Below are 23,514 nucleotides of genomic sequence, written 5' to 3'. Positions count from 1 at the left end.
CACCAGTTACAAGAGAATGGCTTGAGGAAGGGAGTGGGTGGGGAGGTGACTGGTGAGGCTGAGCTATGGAAACTCAAGGCTGTCCAACGAGCGGGCTTGCGAGTGCCTTCACTGGTTTCTGCCCTGGGTGAGATAGTAGGTGCCCAAATCCTGCACTGCCTGGGGCAACACAGAATGGGAAGGATGCGGTGATTCACCTCTACCGCCAGGAAACTGCTAGGCCCGGCCTTCGCCGCCAGGGGGCAAACACCCCAAGACGCGGGGGGGACCCAAGGACTGGAAGGCAGTGGCCACTTCGCCGCGCAGCTGACCTTACCTCTAGGTAGTACAAGTCCTCGTCAGTTATCTGCGAGTCGAGGTAATTTTCATAGGTGTTGAACTGAGTGACTATCTTGTCCAGAGCTGTCAGGCCGTCTTCCAGATCCATTGCAGTAGTCTCGGCGGAAGCGTCCCTAGCGACGACAGCAGAGGGTTCCACCCCCTCTTTCCTTTCAATCGGTTAGGAACCGTTGCCGAGTTTTGGAAGTTATTCCCGCCCCCAGGTGTTGTTTCGGTTTCGGGCTTCCGCCTTACTCCTGGGAACGCGGTCTCAAATATTCCCCACTCCAAGTTCAGGACTGACACCCGTCAACTGGCTCACAATTGGGTGAAATTTGGAGCCATGCAGAGATGCAAATTGCAATCCAAAATCTAAAATTATGAGGTTGCCACCATATGTAGACAAAATATTATAGATCAGACTTTCTTATCTTGTTCTAAAGCAATGTTTAGGACAGAAATATCAAAGTTATTTCTCTGGTGACTGAAGGTCCATTTTTGTAGGAGAGTATCTTAAAACAGAAGTCTCAGGTAATGGTCTTGTGACCAAAACCAATTATTTGAAAAATGATAACTTAAAGGCAAATTATTGCTAGTGTTTGAATATGAGGAAGAATTTATGAATTTTTCAGAGGAAAGAAACTGAAAGAAAATATCTTTAAAGACCTCTTTTGGTCCCAAGTGCTTGTTTTTTAAACTTTTTATTCCCTTTCTCCCTTCCTTCCCTACTCTCTAAAAGTAAACAAATAATAATTTTAAAAAAAAACCTTTTTACTTTTTAAGTTCAATAAGCACACATTGAAAGAGCTTGACTTGTTGAACCTGCCTTTTGTAAATGATAAAATATATGTGGAAACTTAGAAAGCAAAGTTCTACACTAAAAACTTTTCCTCTAGAACAAAGTTCTGCATTTTAAAAACAAAAATTAAAGTAATCTAACATGGCAGGTGGCAAAACTTTTTAGAATTCATTTTTTGGATTTAGTAGTCTTCAAATCATCCTCAAAAGTAACACATATTACAATGTAGAGTCTGTGGTAAATGCAATCTGGTAAGTTCTTACTGAATTAATTTTGAAAATTTTCACATATGATCAAAAAAGTTTTCTTCCAGTGAAATCATCTGGTAAGATACTTCCCATATAGTTAGCTTTCCCTTAAAGAGGCCACCTCAAAAATTAGAATGTCACAAATGTACAAAGTGATATAGACTCAATCTCTAGGATATCACTGACTTGTTTCTTAATTAATAAATATATTCTGAAAAAATTTAAAGGGCATTTTGGGCATTGTTTTAAAATGCAATTTAATCATTGAATTTGGGTGAAGGGAAAGAAAGGAGAGAGAAACCCTGGACATTCATAACACGACAACAACAACAAAAACATTTATTGAGTGCCTTCTGTATGCCAGGCACTGTCCCTAGTGCCAACAATAGATTATATCCTTAGCATTTGTGCTAAAATTAACATCCACCAACAATTTGATGTCATCTAATATCTAAAAAATATGAAATCCAAGCAGCTCAAGAATGAGAAGAAATTCATTTTTTGATTTAATTCATTTTTTCATTTAATTCATTTTAGGCTATTCTAACTGATAAGGGACATATGTCTCAGTATTCTCTCTTATGTAAAGGGTATCTGTAAGTCCCTCCTGAAACTGGGTGAATTGAGTACACAAAAGGACTTAGAAAAGTCTCAGTCACTTAGTAAGTACAGAAAATACAAATATTTGCTTTAGTATGATAATATGTGTTCTTTACCATGTTTTAGCCCTATTCTAAATACTTTACATGTATTATCTTATTTAATCATAATGACAAATCGACTAGGAAAGTAGCATAAGCATTATTCTCAAAATAGACAGAATGAGCCTAAATATATTGGCCAAAGTCTTAAAGGTAAAAAAAAAAAAGAAAAGAAAAGAAAAGAAAATAGCAACATGGCTTACTACTTCCAATTTTCCACGAAGAGCAAGCAGAGATAAATAGAGGTTTGAAGAGCCAGATCCAATTAATTATGAAAGTTGGCTTTTATTAGAAAAAATATGTCAAATTGCGAATGGAAACATGGATTGGCAGGAAAGAAAGAATCAAAATGGTGTATCATGAGATGTGGAGGCAAGGAAGACGAGGGCCTGTGTACAGGAAAGCGCTCATTATTTCCACAGTTGTGAGGGACCCAGGAAAGAGAGCAGAAGAAAGGAAGCCGACTAGGGGAGGAGAACTGGGAAAAGGATTTTGAAGGCTAGGCTGAAGGGTTTGCAAAATGTAATAATTATACTCTTGAATAAGAGAGGAATACAATGAAAATGACTTTTCTGATTATGTACTACTGAAAAAAAGTATCTCACTACTAAATATTAGCACTCATTATATTTGCTTTTTAGTTCTCATCCACCAAGATTTCATGGCTTTTAAGAAACAGGAAAGCATCTAGGGACTCATTGGGCCCATTGAACTATAACACTTTGATTCAAGGACCCACGTGTTAGTAAAATGTTAGGTCATTGTTAGCCTGTATTTCATTCTATTGTGACCCATTGTGACTGCACTTTCAGTGGAAACCTCAGTAAATTTACCATTTGGTCAACTGATCCTTGATGAAATAATCTCTAAAGTATCTAAAGTTAAATAATCACAAAATATTTTTAGTCTAGTAACACCTTCCAACTAAAAACACAGTGATTTTCAACAAATCAGTTTTTCTATAAATATTGAAATTAAAAAATTTATAAGTTTAGACTTGTTCCTCACAGAAAGACTTGAGTGGTAAGAGGCCTAATTCAATTGTCTTTTTTTTTTTTTTACTTTAAGTTCAAAACCATTTTCAGACCTGTGTCTGAGAAATTACATGAAAGAAGGGCAACGAAGAAAGTAATGAGCTTCAGTAAGTCTCTGTTTCCTATTTCAAAGTCTTTGTTGTGCTCCAGAAATACTTTATTCTGGATATATTCCTACTTACCCAGGATTTTTTAAGATGGAAACCTGGCATTTAGCACCAGATCGCCCAAGAAATTCCATTGTTTTCAAAAGGACCAGAATATACTATGTACATTCACAACAAAACTACAAAATGTGAGAGAGAAGAAACGTACGCTATGTAGGAATAACAAATATATGCCATATTTAGCTTAGTGACTGAGTGAAAACAAGGTACCATGTAAAAATAAAGGTCACAGGAATGTAGGAAAATCTAAGCACAAGCATCTCTTTGAAATCAATAAGCTTTTATACTGTACTTACCTGGTGAAAGTACATAAAATAATTTCAAAGTAATCTCTACACTTTCTATTTCCAAACAGTAAACAATGTACATGATATCCAGGGAAGTCAGTAGGAAACATATTTTTGGTACTGCTGACATGATAGGAAGGGGAATGCCTTGCTTATTATGTTAATAAGATGCTTGATACTCTGAGTAAGAACTTGAGGCTCCATTAAAATGGACTTAATAATACATTACCACATTGTAAGAAAGAAAAACATATGTGCAGTCCAGTAAGATTAGAGATTTGTCTCTGATGTTGCCCAATTCCTTACTAAGTTTCTGAGGATTGCAGATGAGGACTATTGCTTAATCAGCAGCCAAGGAGAGCTCTTTTGTGCTTCGTAATAATGATGACACTGAATGTACTTAAGCTGTTTATTGTGATAAGATCACTGGACTTCCACACTGTCTCAGTTATTCCAAGGTGCTCCAGTTCTGGTTCCACAGCTTCTCCGTCATAGAGACACATGAGTTCATGTGTCAACTCATGAAATCTTCTTCTGTATCTGACGTGTATGAAGAAGGATCCAGAAGAAGCACAAGTATAAGATGGAACTGCTCCCAGGAGTAAGGTTGGCAGGTGTCAGCAGATGCTAAAGGTTGAAAACGCGGTAGAGGATGCATATAATAGCCACAACCACCTCTTTTGACCAGTGCAAAACTTGGGCCCTCCCAGTGGCTCTGTAAGGTTTTTCTTAAAATTTCACTGTAAATTTCCTGAACCTCTTTGTCCACATGGAAATCAGGCTCTACCCTAAAACACCACTTCTCCTGATGGGCCCAACACTCAGAAAACATCACACATGAAAAGACAGCCACCACTATCAACGTGGAGCTGCCAGTTTGGAATAGCAGCCCAGCACTGCCCCACAGCTTACTAAGTGTTTTTCCTTTAATTCACTCTTATTTTGTATAATGACTTTTCCTACCTTTTCTTCTCTCTTTAACCCTATATCCTCCTGTCTCAAAGCAAATAATTTTAACCCCTACTCCACAAAGGAAGTAAAAGTAATCAGGTCTGATATTCTGTGGTCAAATATATAATTTCCATATCAACCCTTTACTTCTCTTTTGTTTCAAAGGAAGAATTTTACCTCCTGTTAGACATTTATTCAACACAGAAGCTTCTCTCCTTCCTTCTCAGGATTTGATTATCCCGTCTCTCTACTACAACATGAATTTATGTCTTCTCTTCTCTTCTTTTCTCTACTCTCTCTCCTCCCCACCTTCTTTCTGATTTTAAAAACAAGCAAAGAAAGCCCCAAACAAATGTTCCTCAGTCCATAGCTTACTTCAGCCATAGGCTCTTCCACCCTCCCCAGCAAAGCTTATGGAAAGAGTTACCTACAGTCAGCATCTGCATTTCCTTACCTTCCACTTGATGCCCAACACATTCCAACCTAGTTTTACACTCTGTTCCACTGAGGCTGTTCACCAAAGTCAATTATGACCTTCTTGCCATTAAGGTCAGTAGACCTTTTTCTGTCCTTCACACTGCCTGACTCTCAGGGGTGTTTGACCCTGTGACAATTTCCTTCTCTTCAAAACTCTCTCCTTGCTTCCATCACATTATTTTGTCCCGAGATTTGTTGGTTGGTTGGTTCACTGGTTGGGTGGTGTTTCATCGGCTGTTTTTTTTTTTCCTCAGTGGTCTTTGTTGGCTCCTCTTCTGCTTAGCTAGCTTTTAAGAGTTAGGGTCTTGGGGTTCTCTCCTAGACCTTTTCTGCCTCTACACTTTCTTACTTTGAGATACTATCCACATTCATAACTTTACTTATGTCCTATGTGCATATGATTTCCAATCTATAAAATTAACCAGGTTGTTCTCCTAAGCATCAGACCCCAAATCCACCTATCAGACACCACTGGAGGTATAACATATAAAATTGATTTTTTTATCTCCCCTGCTCCCTAGCCTGCTCCTCCCCCAGTGTTCCCTCTCTCAGCATAAGGTGTGCCCTGCTCTAGCTGGTTCATGGCAGAGACCTGGAAGCCAGTCTGGATCTCTGCCTCTCCTTCATCCCTGAAAAATATGGCCTGTTATTTCATTCAGTCTTCCAAGTACTTTCCTTAAAGGCTTCAATTCTTCCCAATCTTATATCCATTGCACCTTTGCCTAAGCCAGAGACTGACATCTAGACTCCAAAATTAGCCACTTTTCTGGTTTCCTTACAAGTCTTGGACACCTCTGCACTCCACTCTTCACAATGCAGTCAGAGTGATTGTCTGAAACACTGGTCCAGCTTCACGCCACTCGGCTGAATACCCCCACTGGCCTTCCACCATGCTTGGAATAACTTTTTCTCCTTCCCCTTCTCCTTCTCCTTTTTAACATGGCTTATAAGGCCCTTCCCATTCTGACTCTTCCTCTGGCAGCCTGCATCTCACAGATTACATGCTCCAGCCACTCTGGACTGCTTTCAGTTTCCAGGAAGCCACCATCTCTATCACCACTAGATTTTAAAACATGCTGTTGCCTCTACCTAGAACGTTCTTTGGCAACACACACTCTTTTGCACCTAGAGTTCCCTATTATAAATAGAGATATAGTACTTAATCTTCTCTTACATATTTCCAGAACACTTCCTATTCCCTCCAAACTATTAAGAACATCTCACTTATGATCAAGTATTTGGAAAATGTCTAATTCCGTGTTAGTGTCTGTGCACGTGAGGGCAGAGATGTTATCATCCTTGTTCAGCACTGTATTTCCAGCATCCGACATGGTACCTGACACATAGTGGGTCCTCAAGAGTATTTGCTAAATAAAACAACTTCCTATCTGTTTCACTCATTCATTTTGGAAACTACTTGGTAAAATGCACTACACTTAGTGTGAAGAATATAGAGATACCTAAATTTTATCACCTACATTTTAGAAAAGTACTTTACTAATATAATAATAACACAAGACAGAGCACCATACAAACTCAGGGCAGCTAAAAATCAGTTCAAACGGGAGGAATTCAAAGGAAGTTTAAAAGATAACATGGCCTTTATAGTCAATATGCACCATTGAGACAGGGCTCCCTGGGGCTCTGAATAAATGTCCAAGTCAATGGATCACTTGTGCTAAAGTTCCAAAACAAGAAAACAAGATTCAGGGAAACCCGAGGTCCAGGAAAGAGTCACCAGGTAAATTTGATTACAGTGCAGGGTGTGATTTGTCAATTTAAGAAACTTTACCATTTCTCCAAGGAAAGGCAAACAAAAAAGAGTGTTTGTAAAGAACTGATCATCAGAACTGTACTTCAGAAAGATTATCCTCAGAGCAGTAAGTGACTGGAGAGGAGGCTGGAAGACCTTAAAATTCAGGTTAGATATTCTGCAATCAAATATGTAACTTACAAACCAATACTTTACTTGTTCTCTTTTGTTTCAAAAGAAGAGTTTTGGCAACTCTTAGGCATTTATTATATACAGAGGTGTTCTCTGCCTCCTTCTAAGATTTTATTTTCCCTTCTCTCTACTACAATACAAATTTTTCTCCCCTCTCTCTCTTCCTCTCCTTTCCCCCCTCCTTTGCTCCCTCCCCTCCCTTTCCTGTTCTCTCCCTCTCTTTCTCTCTCTCCCTCCCCCACTCCTTCCTTCCCTCCATCCCTCCCTTCCCCCAGTAGTAAAAGAGATGGTGGCAGTGGCTTCTTTGAAAACTGAAAGCAGTCCAGTGTGGTGGGAGCAGGTAATCTGTGAGAGAGAGGGTATCAGAGGAGAGGCAGACCATGAAGGGCCTTATAAGCCATGTTAAAAGTCCTGTGAATTTAAGAACAGTTGTAAGAGTATTGATTCAAGAAATGTTTGGGAAGGAATTTTACAGAGGTGGAACTGATTTCAAGTTCAATACACATGTTTTACCCCCGAGTTGGATTCAGAAGGATTTCAGAGTAAATATTGCCTGCTCTATATAAGATATACAACAATGTGGTTGTGTTTAATGAAACCTTACTGGTACTTAATAAACTCAAATAATGAGGCACCGACTTGAAGATTAAAAAATTCAGATAACATTTCAGGAGAAGATAAAAAGTGACATCTTTAAAGCCCCAGAGAAAAGGTGGAAACACACTGCCTCTCTGAAGGGGTATATTTAGCCCATCCAAAATACACAGTGACCTCTGTGGAATTCCTAAAAGAAGAGGTTTGATCTATTTTAAACCAACATCTTCTTTCTAGACTCTGCATAGCAATGTCAGAGCTTATCAGGTACTCAAGTATTTTTGCAGCCATGGTAATAATACAGTCCCAGTCACAACCAAGTCAATACGGAAAAGTGGAAAAAAATACTAGACTGTGTAGAAAAAAAACATTAAAGGAAGGGATACTAATTCCATTAAGAGCTAATTCAGTCATTGTACTTGACTTTACTACTCCAGGATATCAAACGTTCCTCTGATTACAGATAAATTAATCACAATAATTGCAATAAAGAATGTTTAATCCATCATTCCCTCTGACTTTTACTTATCAAAGCAAAAGCAAAACTTATTCACTCAGCAATAATTTAACATAACCAGGTCAGTCACAGTGCCAGGCCCTGAAAGTGCTACAGATAAAATAAATAAAGCCTGGTCATGTCTATCTTCAAGGATATTATAATTTAGTGAGGGAAATAAAAGGCCTGAACAGGTAGTTGGCTGAGTGAAAGAAAAGGCAATGAACTAAGCAGATTTTGGGAAACACATTTGTAAATAAATAAGAAACATAAAATTTTATAGGAGCTATAATAAAAAAATAGTTACAGTGTACAGAGTAGAATATAGGTGTGAAAAATTGATTCCCGGTATAAAGGACAGATTTCGAAAGAATGCACAAATGTTCTATTTTAAGAAATCAGAAAATAATTTTGCTTTTTCTAAAAGAATGAGATAGGACTGAATGACCTTGACATCACATCTAGCTTCAAAATTCTATGATATTCTTTCCTTTTACCTTCACTCGAGGATATGTTCATTAATTTTATAGAGGAAAGGAGAGAGAGAGAGAGAAAGAGACATCAATGTGAAAGAGAAACTTTGATCAGTTGTCTCCTGTATGCACCTCTACCAGGGGATCAAACCTGCAACCGTATCAAACGTGCAAACTTTTGGTGCTCAGAATGATGCTCCAACCGAGCCACTCCGCCAGGGCTATGACATTCTTTTACACCATATATGTTCACTAAGTGTTTGGGTTTAACCTAAAGAAGTCTCCGAATAGACGGAAAGGCTAGAATTATTCCTCTATAATGCTCTTTGCTGGGGAAAAAAGGCATATTGTACTAAATTATTTTATGGACACTAATCTCTACGTGCTAAGTAACACTCATATTGTCTTATTGTGTCTGTTTTCTTGTTTAAAAAAAGTCTTCTTTCACAGCTTCTTCCCTGTTCTAAACTTTTACCTTCCCTCCCCTTTAACCACCTCCACCACTGCTCCTGGCCTTCCACCCAATACATCGATGTCTACACAACAGTTTTAATTTTTAAATATAAAAACAGATAAGGTGGATACTATTTTTAAGAAAATTCAGACATCACTAAAGCTAACCCCAGACACATAACCTTAACAATAAATAAATTAACATCCTAGAGTATATTTATGAAAAAAAATGAAAAGCTCTTATAAATGGACACTATTGCCACTTGTCAAAATGATGTGGTTAATATTAGCCAAAGGAACCCCAAAATACCGATTACTATGACCAAGAGTGGATGTTTGTGGCAACTATTGTGTCTCAGCAGTAGGCATTTTAGATGTAAACTTACTGTAATGAACACAACAGAAATGTGTACTTGTGTGACCGTATCAAAGAGTCCCCAGTTCTTATGTTTTCTATCAGGGCCTCATTAACATTTTTTATTTTCCAGATTCTTTCTACCTTTCCATTTAAAGGTTATTCGGAAAACCTCTTTTCCATGCCCATTCAGAATATCTGCCATCATATGAGTATTCCAACCACATCTATCTTTTTCTAAATCATTGCTATTTTCAGACACTAACATCAGTGCTGGTGTCTCTGATTGGCATTATACAACACTGAGACACAGGAGGTGAGGGTGGCAAAGGGACTGAAATATAAGTCTGTAAAATTAAAGTATTTGTTTAACCAAAACTTTAAAATATGGCTCTAATGCATGCTTATCAATTACCAAATGCATTAATAATGATAGCTTATATCTCTGTTTATGACACCATGTATAATGCACCATGTTTCTAGTCTTCCACCTTTCCATTTACTATTTATGAGTCCATTATTGGATTTTGAGGGGTTTTATAAAGGGCTGATAATAAAAATGTATTGCAAAGTACTCTGAGAACCTTTCATATTGACCACTCTAGGGAGCAAAACAGGGTTTTTTTTTTAAATTTTAGTCATTGTTCAAGTACAGTTTTCTGCCTTTTATTCCCATTTCAGCCCACCCACCCATCCCTCCTCACCTGCCTCCCATTTCCAACGCCCCTAGTTTTTATCCATGTGTCCTTTATATTTGTTCCTGTAAACCCTTCCCATTCTCCCTTGAAATTCCCTGTTCTCTCCCCTCTGGTCACTGTCAGCCTGTCCTCTATTCCAGTGCCTTTGTTCAGTGTCTCACTATATTTTGTTTGTTTGGCAAAACAGGTTTTTACTCCATGTTCCTTCATAAGGTTTCCTAGTAGATTACATATTCCAGAAGAGTGCACTATATACTCTATATAGAATAGAGTAAGCTCCTGATTTTTCCTTTCAGAAAATGTAGTTTAAGAATACTGTCCCTGATTAATTGAGCCTCTGAACCACAAGGGGTGCTGGACACATGCAGGACCCTTCACCTCCTGGCCTGCCTCCAGCTCTGCCGCTGGGGTTGTCACCAACCAGGACAACAATCCCTCTGACCTTCACTCCTCTGAAAACAGCTTTGACTTCTATGGACCCACGGAGTCAAAGAAGGCAGCCCAGTGGACCAGAGATAAGCCTTGCACAGGTGACAAAGACACGGCCCTCAGGCCGAATCCGGCCTGTCACCTTGTTTTATCTGCGGGGCACCTTGTTTCTACCTGGTGGCAGCGTCCAGTTCTCACTTAACTGTTAAGCAGTAGTTACATTTATACAGTCCTAAAATTACATTTGGCCCTTTGAAGGCAACTGTGAGGCCAATGTGGCCTCCGGTGAAAATGAGTTTGACACCCCAGCCTTAGAGCATTCTCAGTCTCCAAGTGAACTCATGATCAACAAACAAACTGAAGTACAAGATGCTTTAGGAGAAACAGGAGCTAAATGAGCCCCCAAAACAGTCCACTTCATTCCTGGTTTTGTAGAAATCCTGGAGTCTAAGGAGAAAGGAGACCACAATAAGCCCTTGGGATTCAGAAGCATTAAGGGTCCAGTCACCAAAGTGGCTGCATCGATTGTGCCCACATGTGACAAACATGGCACCAGCATTGCTGGTGTGTTTGTGCAGCTGTGTGACGATCACTGCCACCCTGAGTGTTACATGTGTGCCAGTGTGGCATGAACCTGAAACAGAAGGGCCATTTCCTCATGTAAGATCAAATCTACTGTGAAAAAGAACACCTGAGAACAAGTCTCGCCACCCAAAAGCTAGACATGGCCACTGTGTTTCCCAAAAGAACCAGCAGATCTGACCACTCTCGGCTCTTTACTTGGCCCCTGTTGCTACTTGTTTTCCACATGCTCTGGCCCTCTCTTCTCTTGGAAGTCCGTGCTTGCTTTGGTTTCATCCTTGTTCATGAAACTTCGCTTCCCTCTGCTTTTGTTAGCAGACTGGCACTGCTGTGTGATGCCTGTTTTATAATTAATGGAAGATTGTTCTTGTTCAGCGTCCCCATGACAGCATCCCTGTGTCTTCTCTTCACTCAGCTCTGCTGCAAAGGAACAGCAGCCAAATATTAAGCAAGCAAAATTTAATATGTCTGACATTAATTTCACTTTTACTCAGTAAATTTATACACTCTAAAAAATAAGAAATAAAATTAAAAATTTAAAACATAAAAAAAGAATACTGTCCCTTACTTTGATTAAAAATGTATTGTTTGCTTTGAAGCATTATTGCAGGGGCAGCTATCAAGAGCAGTGTAACTATTGGCAATCATTCCAATTAACTAAAATCACTCAGTGTTTCCAAATAATTACTAATACACAGTGGGCAATCTGATTTTTAATTTTAAACAGCCTGAAAATATGCTAAGTAATTTAAATAAAGAATTAAAACTCCTACCATTTCTAAAAGTTTGGCCTGCATAATTATTCAAGAGTGAAGAATTATATTATTTTTATGGAAATTTATTGACCACTATAATATACATGATTACATAACTAATTTTGCCTCCACATGCTAATCAATCTTAATTAATAGAATTTTTTAGGTGAGTGTAATTTCTATGTAAGTCTTCAGATACTAACAGAACAAAGTAATTAAACCTTCTGGTAGATTAAGAAAAATTATGTAAGACAATTTTCCTGAAAAGCCAACATTTAATAGATGTAGTGCTAATTGAGGTTTTAGATAAATCAAGGTCCAATTTTGTTTATTTAATCGGAAACCATAATCAAATCCTATAACTCCTTTGTATCTTACTTTCTCTATTGAGAGATGATGATAAATTACAACTTCCTTCAAGTCATAATTAAACCGTGAGGTTAATTGAGAGAAATGAGCCACATGAAACAGGATCCATCTTTACTGCTCTTCATTTTAAGTCAGGAGCTCTTCAGTCCATGAGTTCTCTGCCCAGGACATCAGATGACAGCTGGCTTCCAATCCCTGTTCAGGTTCTTGGTCCAGAACCTATTGTCCTGAACTATACACCATGTCCCAACCAGTATCTGGCATTTCCACTGCTGCTAAAGTTTTTCATTCTTCCACTTACCATCTAACTTTTTTTTTCTGCCCTATATGTTACCTTACTTTCCCAGTTATGACCTTGGCCATTGCTCTGGCCTGGAGACCGATTTTTATTCTACGTTTTCTTTCCCTGAGTAATGCATTTAACCAACCTCCTGTGGGTGGCGCTGCTGCTTGCAGCTCCACCGCCTGAAAGCAGGATCCAATGGCTGCTGCTTCAGTGTCTGCCAAGGAAGTCCTGCAGGAACAGCTTTACTCACAGGTGAAGGATATGATAGGGTGTGGTTTGAAGGGCATCAAGCCTGTCTGCAAAAACTCCCCTGGCAGCTTACCTGAAATGCCAGCCAAGGATCATTAGCGTTGCTGCTTAAAATAACTTGGCTGTTTTGAATCTGAATCTTTCTACCCTCCACTCCTACCTTTTCCTATTGAAATAATTGTTTTCCTACAGATTACTGAGAACTCAAGTTTCCCCAAGACTTCACCAATTGTGTTATAGAAGAAGAGATGGTGCTTGGTAAACAAGATTTTTGTTTCTTCTAATCAGTTTATCTCCCTTTTATTCTACTTAGTATTTTGAAACAGAAGAAAAGTATTTTTTTTTAAAAGTTTGCCTCCTCACTCAGGACCAGAGATTGTATGCACAGAAGAGGAGACTGGCCCAGGGATGAAGGTAACAGAAGGGACGGAAACTAACCAAAATGATAGAAATCCAAGTAAACACATAGGAAACCGTATCCAAACTGATCCTCACCAGGGGTTTTTTCTTCCTAAAACCTTGAATGTTCTGAGTTTTTGTTTCACTGTAGAGGTTGTTTTCCTTATAAATGCTTTCTGAGCAGAGGTAAATTTTAACAAAATTAAGCCTTTTGTTGCTTGAGTAAAGAAACACAGCAAATGGATCATCAAAGATGCATTTAATTAATTCATTAAGCTAGTTACTATAGCACAGCACTTCCTGGGGAGAAAAAGAGGACTTAGGACTTAGACCTGCTGATTTGGGGTAGGGAGGGATGAGATGAATCAAAAGAGAGTGCCCAGGACAGGGGAGGTAACCTGTTGTGATTGGAAATCAGAGCAACTGGGGCTAAACATGGGGGCCTGGTGTGACTGGGGTGTGACTGGGGTGTTACTGGGAATCACCAACATGACTGAGAGATGCATAAAGAGGGAGCAGAGGAGACCAAAAAGAGATCTTAACCAACTTTACCATCTTGCCCAGGGTTACAGTTAAATTGTTCTGAAAATACATCCTTCTTACAGAACAGAGTGAGCAGCCATGGAAACATACAAGAGGATGTCTTCTAAAGAAGAGTCAATACCTACTCCCAGGTCCACCCCCAATATTTGCACAGCCTGGAACCCACTCTCTCTTCTCCTCTCATCCTTGATGCCGCCCACCTGTGTGAGCACCCCAGGCCCAAAAGTTTAATCTGGACTGATCACCACTCAGGCCAGATCCATACACCTGCAGTGTGGGGGCTTTATTAACAGGAAATTCTGGAATCCCAGGTACCCAAAATCTAGTCTAAAAGGAAAGGATCAGATCCAGGTAGCCTTGTTCGTTTGACCACTTAACTTCCCAAATAAATTGGGAGGGTCAGTGCAGGAGAGGAAGATCCACTTAAAAAACATGAGGCCATGCTTCAGCCTCTTTCTCCCTGCCCAGCACGAGGAAGCAGACTGACCCTAGCACGGCTGAAGCACCAGAGAGCAGCTCACACAATGACCTGTGTCCCCTGATGTGACCGAGAACATTGCCAGCCTTACTGGGCTACAACCACATTGTTCCTTGTGTGTATTTGGTTGTTTTTTTTCTTCAAAAGAGGATGAAAAAAGAGCAGATGGACTAGAATTTAAGTATCCCAAGAATAACAAAATATCTTATCGTCTCATTTTCAAATTGGAAGGAGTTTTCAGCCATTTTGAATTTATGACACCATACTGTAAGTTCCCCAATGTCATATTTCCACCAGTGACCTTTACTGTAGTACTGTATACATACATGGAACTTCCATTGAAAGTGTTTTTCAATTCAAGGCATAGGAGACTTTATTAATATGCCATGTAGAAAAACAGGTAACATCTCAGCGAGTGAGAAAGTATTGTATTAAGTGCAGATGTGGGTAAAATCTCTGACTTCTTTGGAAGAAAGGACAACAGTGTTAGCATCTGCTCTCTGGATCATAGGAGAATAATTGAGTTTACAGTTTAAAGGACATATTTTATTTTACAGATGAGGAAACTGAAATCCAAGTGGAGAAATCTAGTTAGTACATTGTATACTATGTACATATAAATCTTTGCTGAACAACCCAAAGCCACAGATACTGACAGAACAAGTGTTAGAAGCTGGAAGGACTCCTGACCCCTGGTCAGCTGTTTTTGCAGTACTCATCCTCACATTCCCCCTACCCAGATTAGCATGAAGACATAATCATAGTGATGTAGGTCCAACTCTAATATGTAAAGGGAGGGGAGAAAGCAAAAAAAAAAAAACACTTCCAGTCATGGAAATGCATTTCTGTAAACTTTGTAAGGGAACCATATTGCCAGTTCTTTCAAGGGATATAACAAAAGGGTCCCTGCCAAAAAGGAAGCCATTCTAACCTTCTGCTCTGATGGGCTTAGGAGTGTTTTAGTTTTGTTAGCACAGACACACACACATACAGAGTACTGAGGCATATCCAAGTATACCTAAAACCCCTTTTTTTCAAGGAATTAGACAAAAATCTGACTTACTATAACTTCCTATGTATTTCAGTCAATGACCTATGCCAATTTTATTTTGTAGGAGAAAATATTTTATCTAAATACATTAGTTACTTGAGACAGGGAACTGGCTTCAAAGAGTCTTTTATTAACAGTTCACTGTTTTTTAAAATAATACAACCACTGATCTGCTGAAAGCATGGAATCACTCCCCACCAAACTGATGTTCCAAATGTAATTCCATCTGCTTGATACTTTGACATTTTACGTCTGCAAAAGCCCAGGGTGAAAGATGGCGAAGAGCAGGGAAATTTTAGTTCAGACGTGAAACAGCTCACTCAGAACAAAGCTTTAGGAAAGCAGAATCCAAAACCACTGTGACTAATACATTTTTTTCAGATTTATTAAGTAGAATGGCTCAGAGGCCAAAGAGGGACAAGAGGCAAACAGAACTGGCTCTTGCACCGGCTCTTCAGGATTCTGGTGCCATGCCCTAAGATTATTTTCATAGCTGAGCAAGAGTGATAGGATGGAAGTGTATAATTCATTGGCAAGATAATACTTTCTGAAAATAGTATTTTGTACTGAGATATCAACAAAAAATATATAAGGGTTACACCAACTGTTTCTATGGATGGGGTGCACCTGTTAGAAAAGAAAAATGTCTGAAGAATTTGTTCTCCTATTTCACATCCCCTGACCTTTTCAACTATTAACTTCACAATGCTAGTAAGTGATAAACTGAAGTTTGAATATGCATTTTGGAAGTATATTGGATGTTTATTCATCCAGACCAAATGAAGTTCTCTTTGGAAAACAGTCAAAAATATTTCCTTATTTTTCACAAGTATAACTGGAAAACCTATGTTGAAAGGCTGAATATTTAATATTATAAGTATGTGATTATTGCTTCAGAAATCATTCTTCTTAGTACAAGCTTTAGTGAAATATAATTCACACACAACATGATTCACAAATTTAAAGTGTTTAACTCAATGGTTTTTGGTATATTCACAGTGTTGTGAAATCAATCAACATAATCAGTTTTTTTAAGTTTTTATTTATTCGTTTTTAGAGAGGGGGAAGGGAGGGGGAGAGAGAAAGAGAAAGTCACTGACGTGACAGAGAAACATTGATTGGTTGCTTCTCATACATGCCGCAACAGGCGGCGAAACTGGCAGCCAGGCATGTGCTCTGCCCAGGGATCCTAACTGGTGACCTTTCTCTTTGCAGGACAATGGCCAACCAACTGAACCACACTGGTCAGGGCTCAACATAATCAGTTTTAGAACATTTTATCACTCCCAAAAGAAACCCTGTACCCATTAGTTATCACTCTCCAACCACAAGACTCTCATCCCCAGAGCTAGTCAGCTAACTTACTTTTTGTTTCTGTAGATTTGCCTATTCTGAGCGTTTTATATAAATTTCATAATATGTGCTATTTTGTGACTGACTTCTTTCTCTTAGCATAATATTTTATAGATCATCTATGTTATAGTATGTATCAGTATTTTATACTTATTTTTGTTAGAATAATATTCCATTATATGGAACAACATTTTGTTTGTCTGTTTATTAGTTGATGAACATTTAGACAGTTTTCACCCTTTGACTATGACAAATAATGCTATTGTGAAAATTGGTATATATGTCTTTGTATATATAGGTTTTCATTTATCTTGAATATACACCTAGGAGTGGAATTATTGATTCAAGTGCTAAACCCAGGTTTAACTTTTCCAGGAACTGCCACGCTGCTGTCCAAAGTGGCTGCACCATTTTACTTTCCAACCTTTTTATAGCTGAGTAAAATTCCATTGTGTGGATGTCCCATAGTTGCCTTATCCACTCATCTATTGATGGACACTTGGGCTGATTCCATGCCTTGGCTATTGGAAATAACACTGCAATGAACACAAGGGCACTTATGTTCTTAGGAATTAGTGTTTTGAGTGCCTTTAGCATATCCCCACAAATGGAATCACTGGGTCAAAAAGCAGATCCATTTTTAATTTTTGAGGTATCCCCATACTGCTCCCCATAGTGGCTGCACCATTTGCACTTCCACCAACAGTGCAAAAGGATTCCCCTTTTCCACATAATTGCCAGTACTTACTGTTTTTTGATTTATTGATGATAGCCATTCTGATACGTGTGACATATATTTCATTGTGATCTTTATTCACACTTTTTTGATGATTAGTGATATTCAGCATCTTTTCATATGTCTATTGGTCATCTGTATGTCCTTTTTGGAGAAGTGTCTATTCAGGTCCTTTGCCCATTTTTTAATGGGGTTGTTTTTTAGTGTTGAGTTTTGTAAGTTCTTTATAAATTTTGAATATTAACCCCTTATCAGATATATCAGCAAATATGTTCTCCCACTCTGTGGGGTGTCTTTTTATTTTGTTGATGATTTCCTTGGCTGTGCAAAAACTTTCTAGTTTGATGAAGTCTCATTTGTTTATTTTTTTCTTTTGTTTCCCTTGCCTAGGGAGATATATCTGATAAAAAATTTCTATGAGCAATGTCTGAGATTTTGCTGCCTATGTTTTCTTCTAGGATTTTTATAGTTTTGGGTCTAACATTTGATCCACTTTGAAATTATTCTTGTGTGTGGTGTAAGAAGGTGGTATAGTTTCATTTTTCTATATGTATCTGTTCAATTTTCCCAACACCATTTATTGAATAAACTTTCTTTATCCTATTGTATGTGCTTGCTTTGTCTGTCAAATATTAATTGACTATTAAAGTATGGGTTTATTTCTGGGCTCTCTATTCTTAATTTTCTTGATCTATATTTATGAAGAAGTGGGCTGAATATTGTCAGATGAAGATAAACAAAGATAGTCATGAACTAGAAAAGCAAAGTCAAGACCAAAGGACAACATGATGAAGGGAAATATACTCACCTGGTTGGGTGGTAGAATTGTGTACTTGCAGGAGAGGAATCAAAGAAAAGGTTGGGAATGTAGAATATGATAGACAGTAGAGGGCCCTAACTATCAAAGAGGGGACTGAGTTCAGAGGCAACCCTCTGGCCTCCAGAACCAAGCAATATTACAAGGAGGGTGGCCATGAAGTTTCTCCAAGAAAATGTTCAAGTTTTATCTGGAAATTAGGAGGGAGACACAGAGAGAGAGACAGATGCTGCATTTAGGGTAAAAGTAAAATCACTCATCAGAAGGAATTAGATTAATCTGTGATATAACTTCAGCTCTGTTCTGAGATGTTTTGTATTATATGCTTGTATACAGGAAACACAGGGAAGGTTTAAGCAATTAGTCCTCTAGTCTGGTTGGTTGTTTTTCATGTTTTTAACAATTCCCACTGGCACATTGTTTAAGACCAACTTTAACTGTTATAAAAATGGTTATCAAAAGCATATTAAAATTTGGCAGAGTTGATAGCCTAAGTTACCATTACCATTAAATCATAATAAAGCAAACCACAAGAATGCTTACTTACAAGTGACCTATCAGAATATGACCCCTACGCTGCTGTATTTAAATGCTGCTGATTGTAATCTCAGTGAAATGCTGGAGCATCCATAGTAGTAAAGACATGGGAACATCTATCTAGATGACTCCAGAGCCTTAACCACTAACCAAAATGATCAAAATTTTAATTTTGGATCCACCCTTTTGTGGGTACATAACTTTAGGTAAATCACAAAATGTCTTGTAAGCATGTTCCCTTCTTTGTAAACAGAAAGTAATAAAGTACCTAGTTTATGAGATGTTTTAAAGTACAAAAAGAGAAAATGCACTTCGAAAAATTTAGCACAATGACTGACAAAAAGAAAGTTCTCAAGCTGACGTTGAATACTGTTCCTGTTCTTAGTCTATTTACTTGAAAATCTTAACTAATAATTTATGTGTTTATACTCACATTTATTTTAATTATAATTGAGAGCTAATTACAATACACTGCAATTTCCTCATTTGTAACATATGTATTGATACTGTCTATTGTTGATATTAATGAAACAGTTAAAATTTAAAATATATATAATATATTGTATATATATTTTTCTATATACTATATATCTATTCTATGTAAAGTATATATATTTATATATAGTTACCCTTTGGTATCCACAGGGAATTAGTTCCAGAACCCACTAAGTATACCAAAATCTCCAAATGGTCAAGTGTCCTATATAAAATTAGGTAGTATTTGCATAAAACCTACACACATCCCCCCACATACTTTAAATTATCCCTAGATTATATATAATACCTAATGTAAATGCAATGTAAATATTTGTGATACTGTATCATTTAGGGAATAATGATAAGAAAGAAATATCTGTACATGCTCAGTGCAAGCAGGGTAGGCCTAACTCCACAGGACACATCAGCAACAGAATAACAGAATAACAGAATTCACCCAAATATTTATGCTCTGAGATTAGCTGAATTTACAGTGGGGAACCAACCCACAGTTCTGAAAGGTCAACTATATATAAAGTATATATAAAGCTATATATATATACATACTATATATATATAGTATGTATATACTATATATATGTATATATATACAGATATATGTATATATGTATATATGTGTATACTATATATACACATATATACTATGTATATATATGTATACTATATATGTGTATACTATATATATACACATATATACTATGTATATATGTGTATATACTCATATATATGTATATACTATATATATAGTATGTGTATATATATACATACATATATACTACATTATATGTATATGTATATGTATATGTGTATATATGTTTATACTATATACATGCATACTATATATCATATGTATACATGCACATAAAATTTTGCAACTTTTCCAACTTAGCATTCAGTTTATTACCTCCTTTACCTCCAGGAAGGCAGTACTTTCTGGATGGAGGACTAGCAGATAACAAACCACAGCCCACATTGGACTATGTGCTCACATTAACTCATCAGCTGCTATTATGTCTAGAGTATGTCTTTTTCAGAGGCACTAAGCAAACACTAGAAGAGACATGACATGTCTATTTCATCTGTGTAACACTTAGAAATCTTAGCATAAGACATAGGAAATAGTAGGAGCTAAAAAAGTATTCAGTAAACAAAACACACATCCTATTCCCAACAAAAAAGATAGGAGAAGAGCTTCTGGCCAAGATGGAGACATGTGTAGATATGCTTCACATCCTCGCACAACCAAAAGAAAGATAACAACCAATCTGAAAACAAAAAACAACCAGAACTGCCAGAAAATTGAACTGTATGGAAGTCTGACAACCAAGGAAGTAAAGGAACACACATTCAGACTGGTAGGAAGGGCAGAGATGGGAAACGGGGGCAGCAAGGATACATGACAAGCTGGCGGTTGGCGGGCCAGGGTATCCCACAGTTGTGTGCAAGTAAATGGGGAGTTACAACTGGGAGAGAGACAGCTCATGCAACCCAGGGTTCCAGTGCAGGAAACTAAAGCCTCAAAACCTCTAACTAAAAGCCTAAAACCTGTGGGGATTGCAACAGTGGAAGAAACTCCCAGTCTCTCAGAGAGTCCATTGGAGGGGTCCACAGCATCCTAGAATACAGAAACCCACCTACTGGAGAATCAACACCTGAAATGGCACAGTCCACTTGTAGGAAGTGAGGGAGGTGACTGAAAGTGAGGTGGGAGCCAAGCAAGTGGCATTGTTCCCTCTTTGACCCCTCCCCCTCATACAGCACCACAGTGCAGTGAAATGGGTTGCCCCACCCTGAGGAATAATTAAAGTTCTGCCCCTTACAATGTAACAGGTATGCCGAGACAAAGAAATATGGCCCAAATGAAAGAACTGATAAAAACATCAGAAAAATAACTAAGCAAAATAACTAAGCAAAATTTCTAAGCAACTCCAGAAAAACTCCAGGAAAATAAGTAAAACTCCAGAAGAATGACAGGCAACCTATCAGATACAGAGTTCGAAAAACTGGTAACAGAATGCTCACAGAAATGACAGTAGGGTCTCAAAACAAAGGAAGAAATGAAGGCTACACAAAATGAAATAAAGAAAAATATACAGGGAACCAACAGTGAAGGGACGGAAACCTGGACACAAATCAACAATTTGGAACAAAAGGAAGAAATAAATATTCAATCAGAATAGAGTGAAGAAACAAGAATTTTTAAAAAACGAGGAGAGGCTTGGGATCTTCTGGAGCAACTTTAAACATTCCAACATCTGAACTATGGTAGTGCCAGAAGGAGAAGAGGAAGAGCAAGAAATTAGTACTGGTTGTTAGTTCATTCCAGAACTCATGACAAGTGCTGAAACCAACAAGTACCAAACACAAGAAGTGATGAAGACTTTTCTCTTGTGGGCAACCTCCTGACTCATACAAGTTCTACCAAGCATAACAAGTCCTGAGTAAGCAGTGAGTGCTGAAACATTTTTTTCTCATCAAAATGCAATGAGTACAGGGTTTGACAAGTTCTGAGGCCAATGAATACAAAAATATGACTATAAGAAAAAAGTTCCATTGGAAATGCTATAAACCAATATAAAATATTTTACTCTGTTTTAATACATAGTAATAATTTCATTGGTATAGTAGTACTTTTATGCAATTTATAAATAAAGATATAAAATTCGGGGTGTGGGCTTAAATAATTTTTTATTAATAGGGTTAATATTTAAAAAGTTTGGGTACTTTGCAAGTAGGTGTATTGCTGAAATATTTCTCATCTATTAACCTCATTTATCCATCTTTTTTTTTGCTTGAAATTTCTCTCACCTGAAATTTTTGTTTACATCTAGGTATGATGGAAGAGAGAATGACAAAAGGTATGATTATCAGGGAGCATAAAATGGAGTGTGAGAAGCCTGAGTCATCTAATTCCCTAAGTCTCATAGGGACCCACAAGTTATATCCTCAGAACAGGTCTACTTGTCAAACTCTTAATATGTATTTGAAATATCTCACTATATGTGTGTGTGTGTGTGTGTGTGTGTGTGTGTGTGTGTGTGTGTGTATACACATATATACATACACATATATACATATCTCCACAGAGGCATATGTGCATCAAAGTTTATTATGTGAATGAAAATTCTCATTTTCGATTGACCTGTGCCACAACAAAAATAAAAGTTCACATGAAACTCTCAAATGAGCTTTTCTGATTTAATAGTACTTGGAGACAGCCCATATTTTACTGTGTATAATGCGTACTTTTTTAGTCAAATTTTTGAGGGAATAATAAGGATGCACATTATACATGAAAATACTAATTCTGTATCCATATAAATGTTTTTAATTCTCTATTTATGCTTATGCATTAAAAGTGTAACTATAGAAAGCAATAGTGATAACTATATGCAAAGTAACACCCTGGAATATGATAATCAGTTTTGCTTCTAAATATAAATAAATAAATAATTGAACTAAACAATGAAAATGAAAGCTTTTTTTCCTTGAAAGTCTGGGCCCAAAACATGGGTGTGCATTATATGTGGCAAAATACGGTATATGAGAGGAAGAGGGAAAGAGGGAAAGTGGGAGGGAGAGAGAGAGATGGGAACAGAAGGAGAGCTTTCATGCTACACCAGGAGGAATATTTACGACATTAAAGAGCAATAAACATAGAGGGCAAATCTGTCTCCTTCCTAAGTACTGCTTTTAGAACCTGATCTTTGTCTGGTTTCCAAACCCAACAGTTGAAACCAAGAATGATGAATGAACCGTAATAATTGTGTGACACTCGTCATATGGGACCTTTCAGCATCGAATACTACCAGGAGCATCGTTTATGAGAGGAAAGGAATGTGCTGTGGCTAAACCCTTCTCAGTCTGAGCTTAAGTTGGCTTCAGAATAAAAAAGAATCATGAAATCAAATGGAAGAACATCTAACAGCAGTCTAAAATGCAGCTGGAGAAGCTTCTTCTTTTCCATAGCCAATTCCATTTCTTTCATGAAAACTTGATTTTACAGGTAACGTAAAGCATTGTTCCTGGTGGCTTTTGTCATGTTACATTGGAAGAAGTAAAGTGGACACTCTCGATTATGAATGTAATGCTGGCAATTTCTGTGTTTACCTTATAGCATCAATCTTACTTATCAGAAGTGAAAGGTTAACTTCAATAAATGAAAAAGCCAAAAGAGTAAGATTCAAGAATTGAAATCTGCAAGGCATCTCACTATGTGGCTTCTTAATAATATATAAATCTACAAATGCCCACTTTGCATGAAACAAAAGAAACTATGAGTACAGCTTATAGAGCTGGGAGTAAGCGTGTTGAATAGTACAGATGAGGAAAAGGTACAGAGCATTTAAACTATTTGACCTCATTATAGGCTTTGTTAGTGGCAAGGCAGGTTCTCCAATGCAGATTTGCTCACTCTAAGACTGAATTCTATCCAT

At 37.6% G+C, this 23,514-nt stretch overlaps 1 protein-coding gene and 1 pseudogene across 1 annotated transcript in view; one reads left to right on the top strand and one right to left on the bottom strand.

The window, feature by feature from the left end:
• Positions 1 to 6,313, bottom strand: part of CFAP299 (cilia and flagella associated protein 299) — a 218,775-nt gene extending 212,462 nt beyond the window's left edge. The window contains exons 1-2 of the mRNA XM_045857707.1: positions 6,207 to 6,313; positions 317 to 488 (exon numbers count right to left, since the gene is read on the bottom strand). Coding sequence (XP_045713663.1) covers positions 317 to 488; positions 6,207 to 6,313 — 279 coding nt within the window. The remainder of the gene's footprint in view (positions 1 to 316; positions 489 to 6,206) is intronic.
• Positions 6,314 to 7,213: 900 nt separating this feature from the next.
• Positions 7,214 to 11,455, top strand: LOC123831064 (annotated as a pseudogene).
• Positions 11,456 to 23,514: the final 12,059 nt, after the last annotated feature.

The sequence above is a fragment of the Phyllostomus hastatus genome, unplaced genomic scaffold (assembly GCF_019186645.2).
Source record: "Phyllostomus hastatus isolate PE091 unplaced genomic scaffold, TTU_PhHast_1.1 phas_scaffold_1674, whole genome shotgun sequence".
NCBI lineage: Eukaryota > Metazoa > Chordata > Mammalia > Chiroptera > Phyllostomidae > Phyllostomus > Phyllostomus hastatus.
This window is presented reverse-complemented; position numbering and strand designations above follow the sequence as displayed.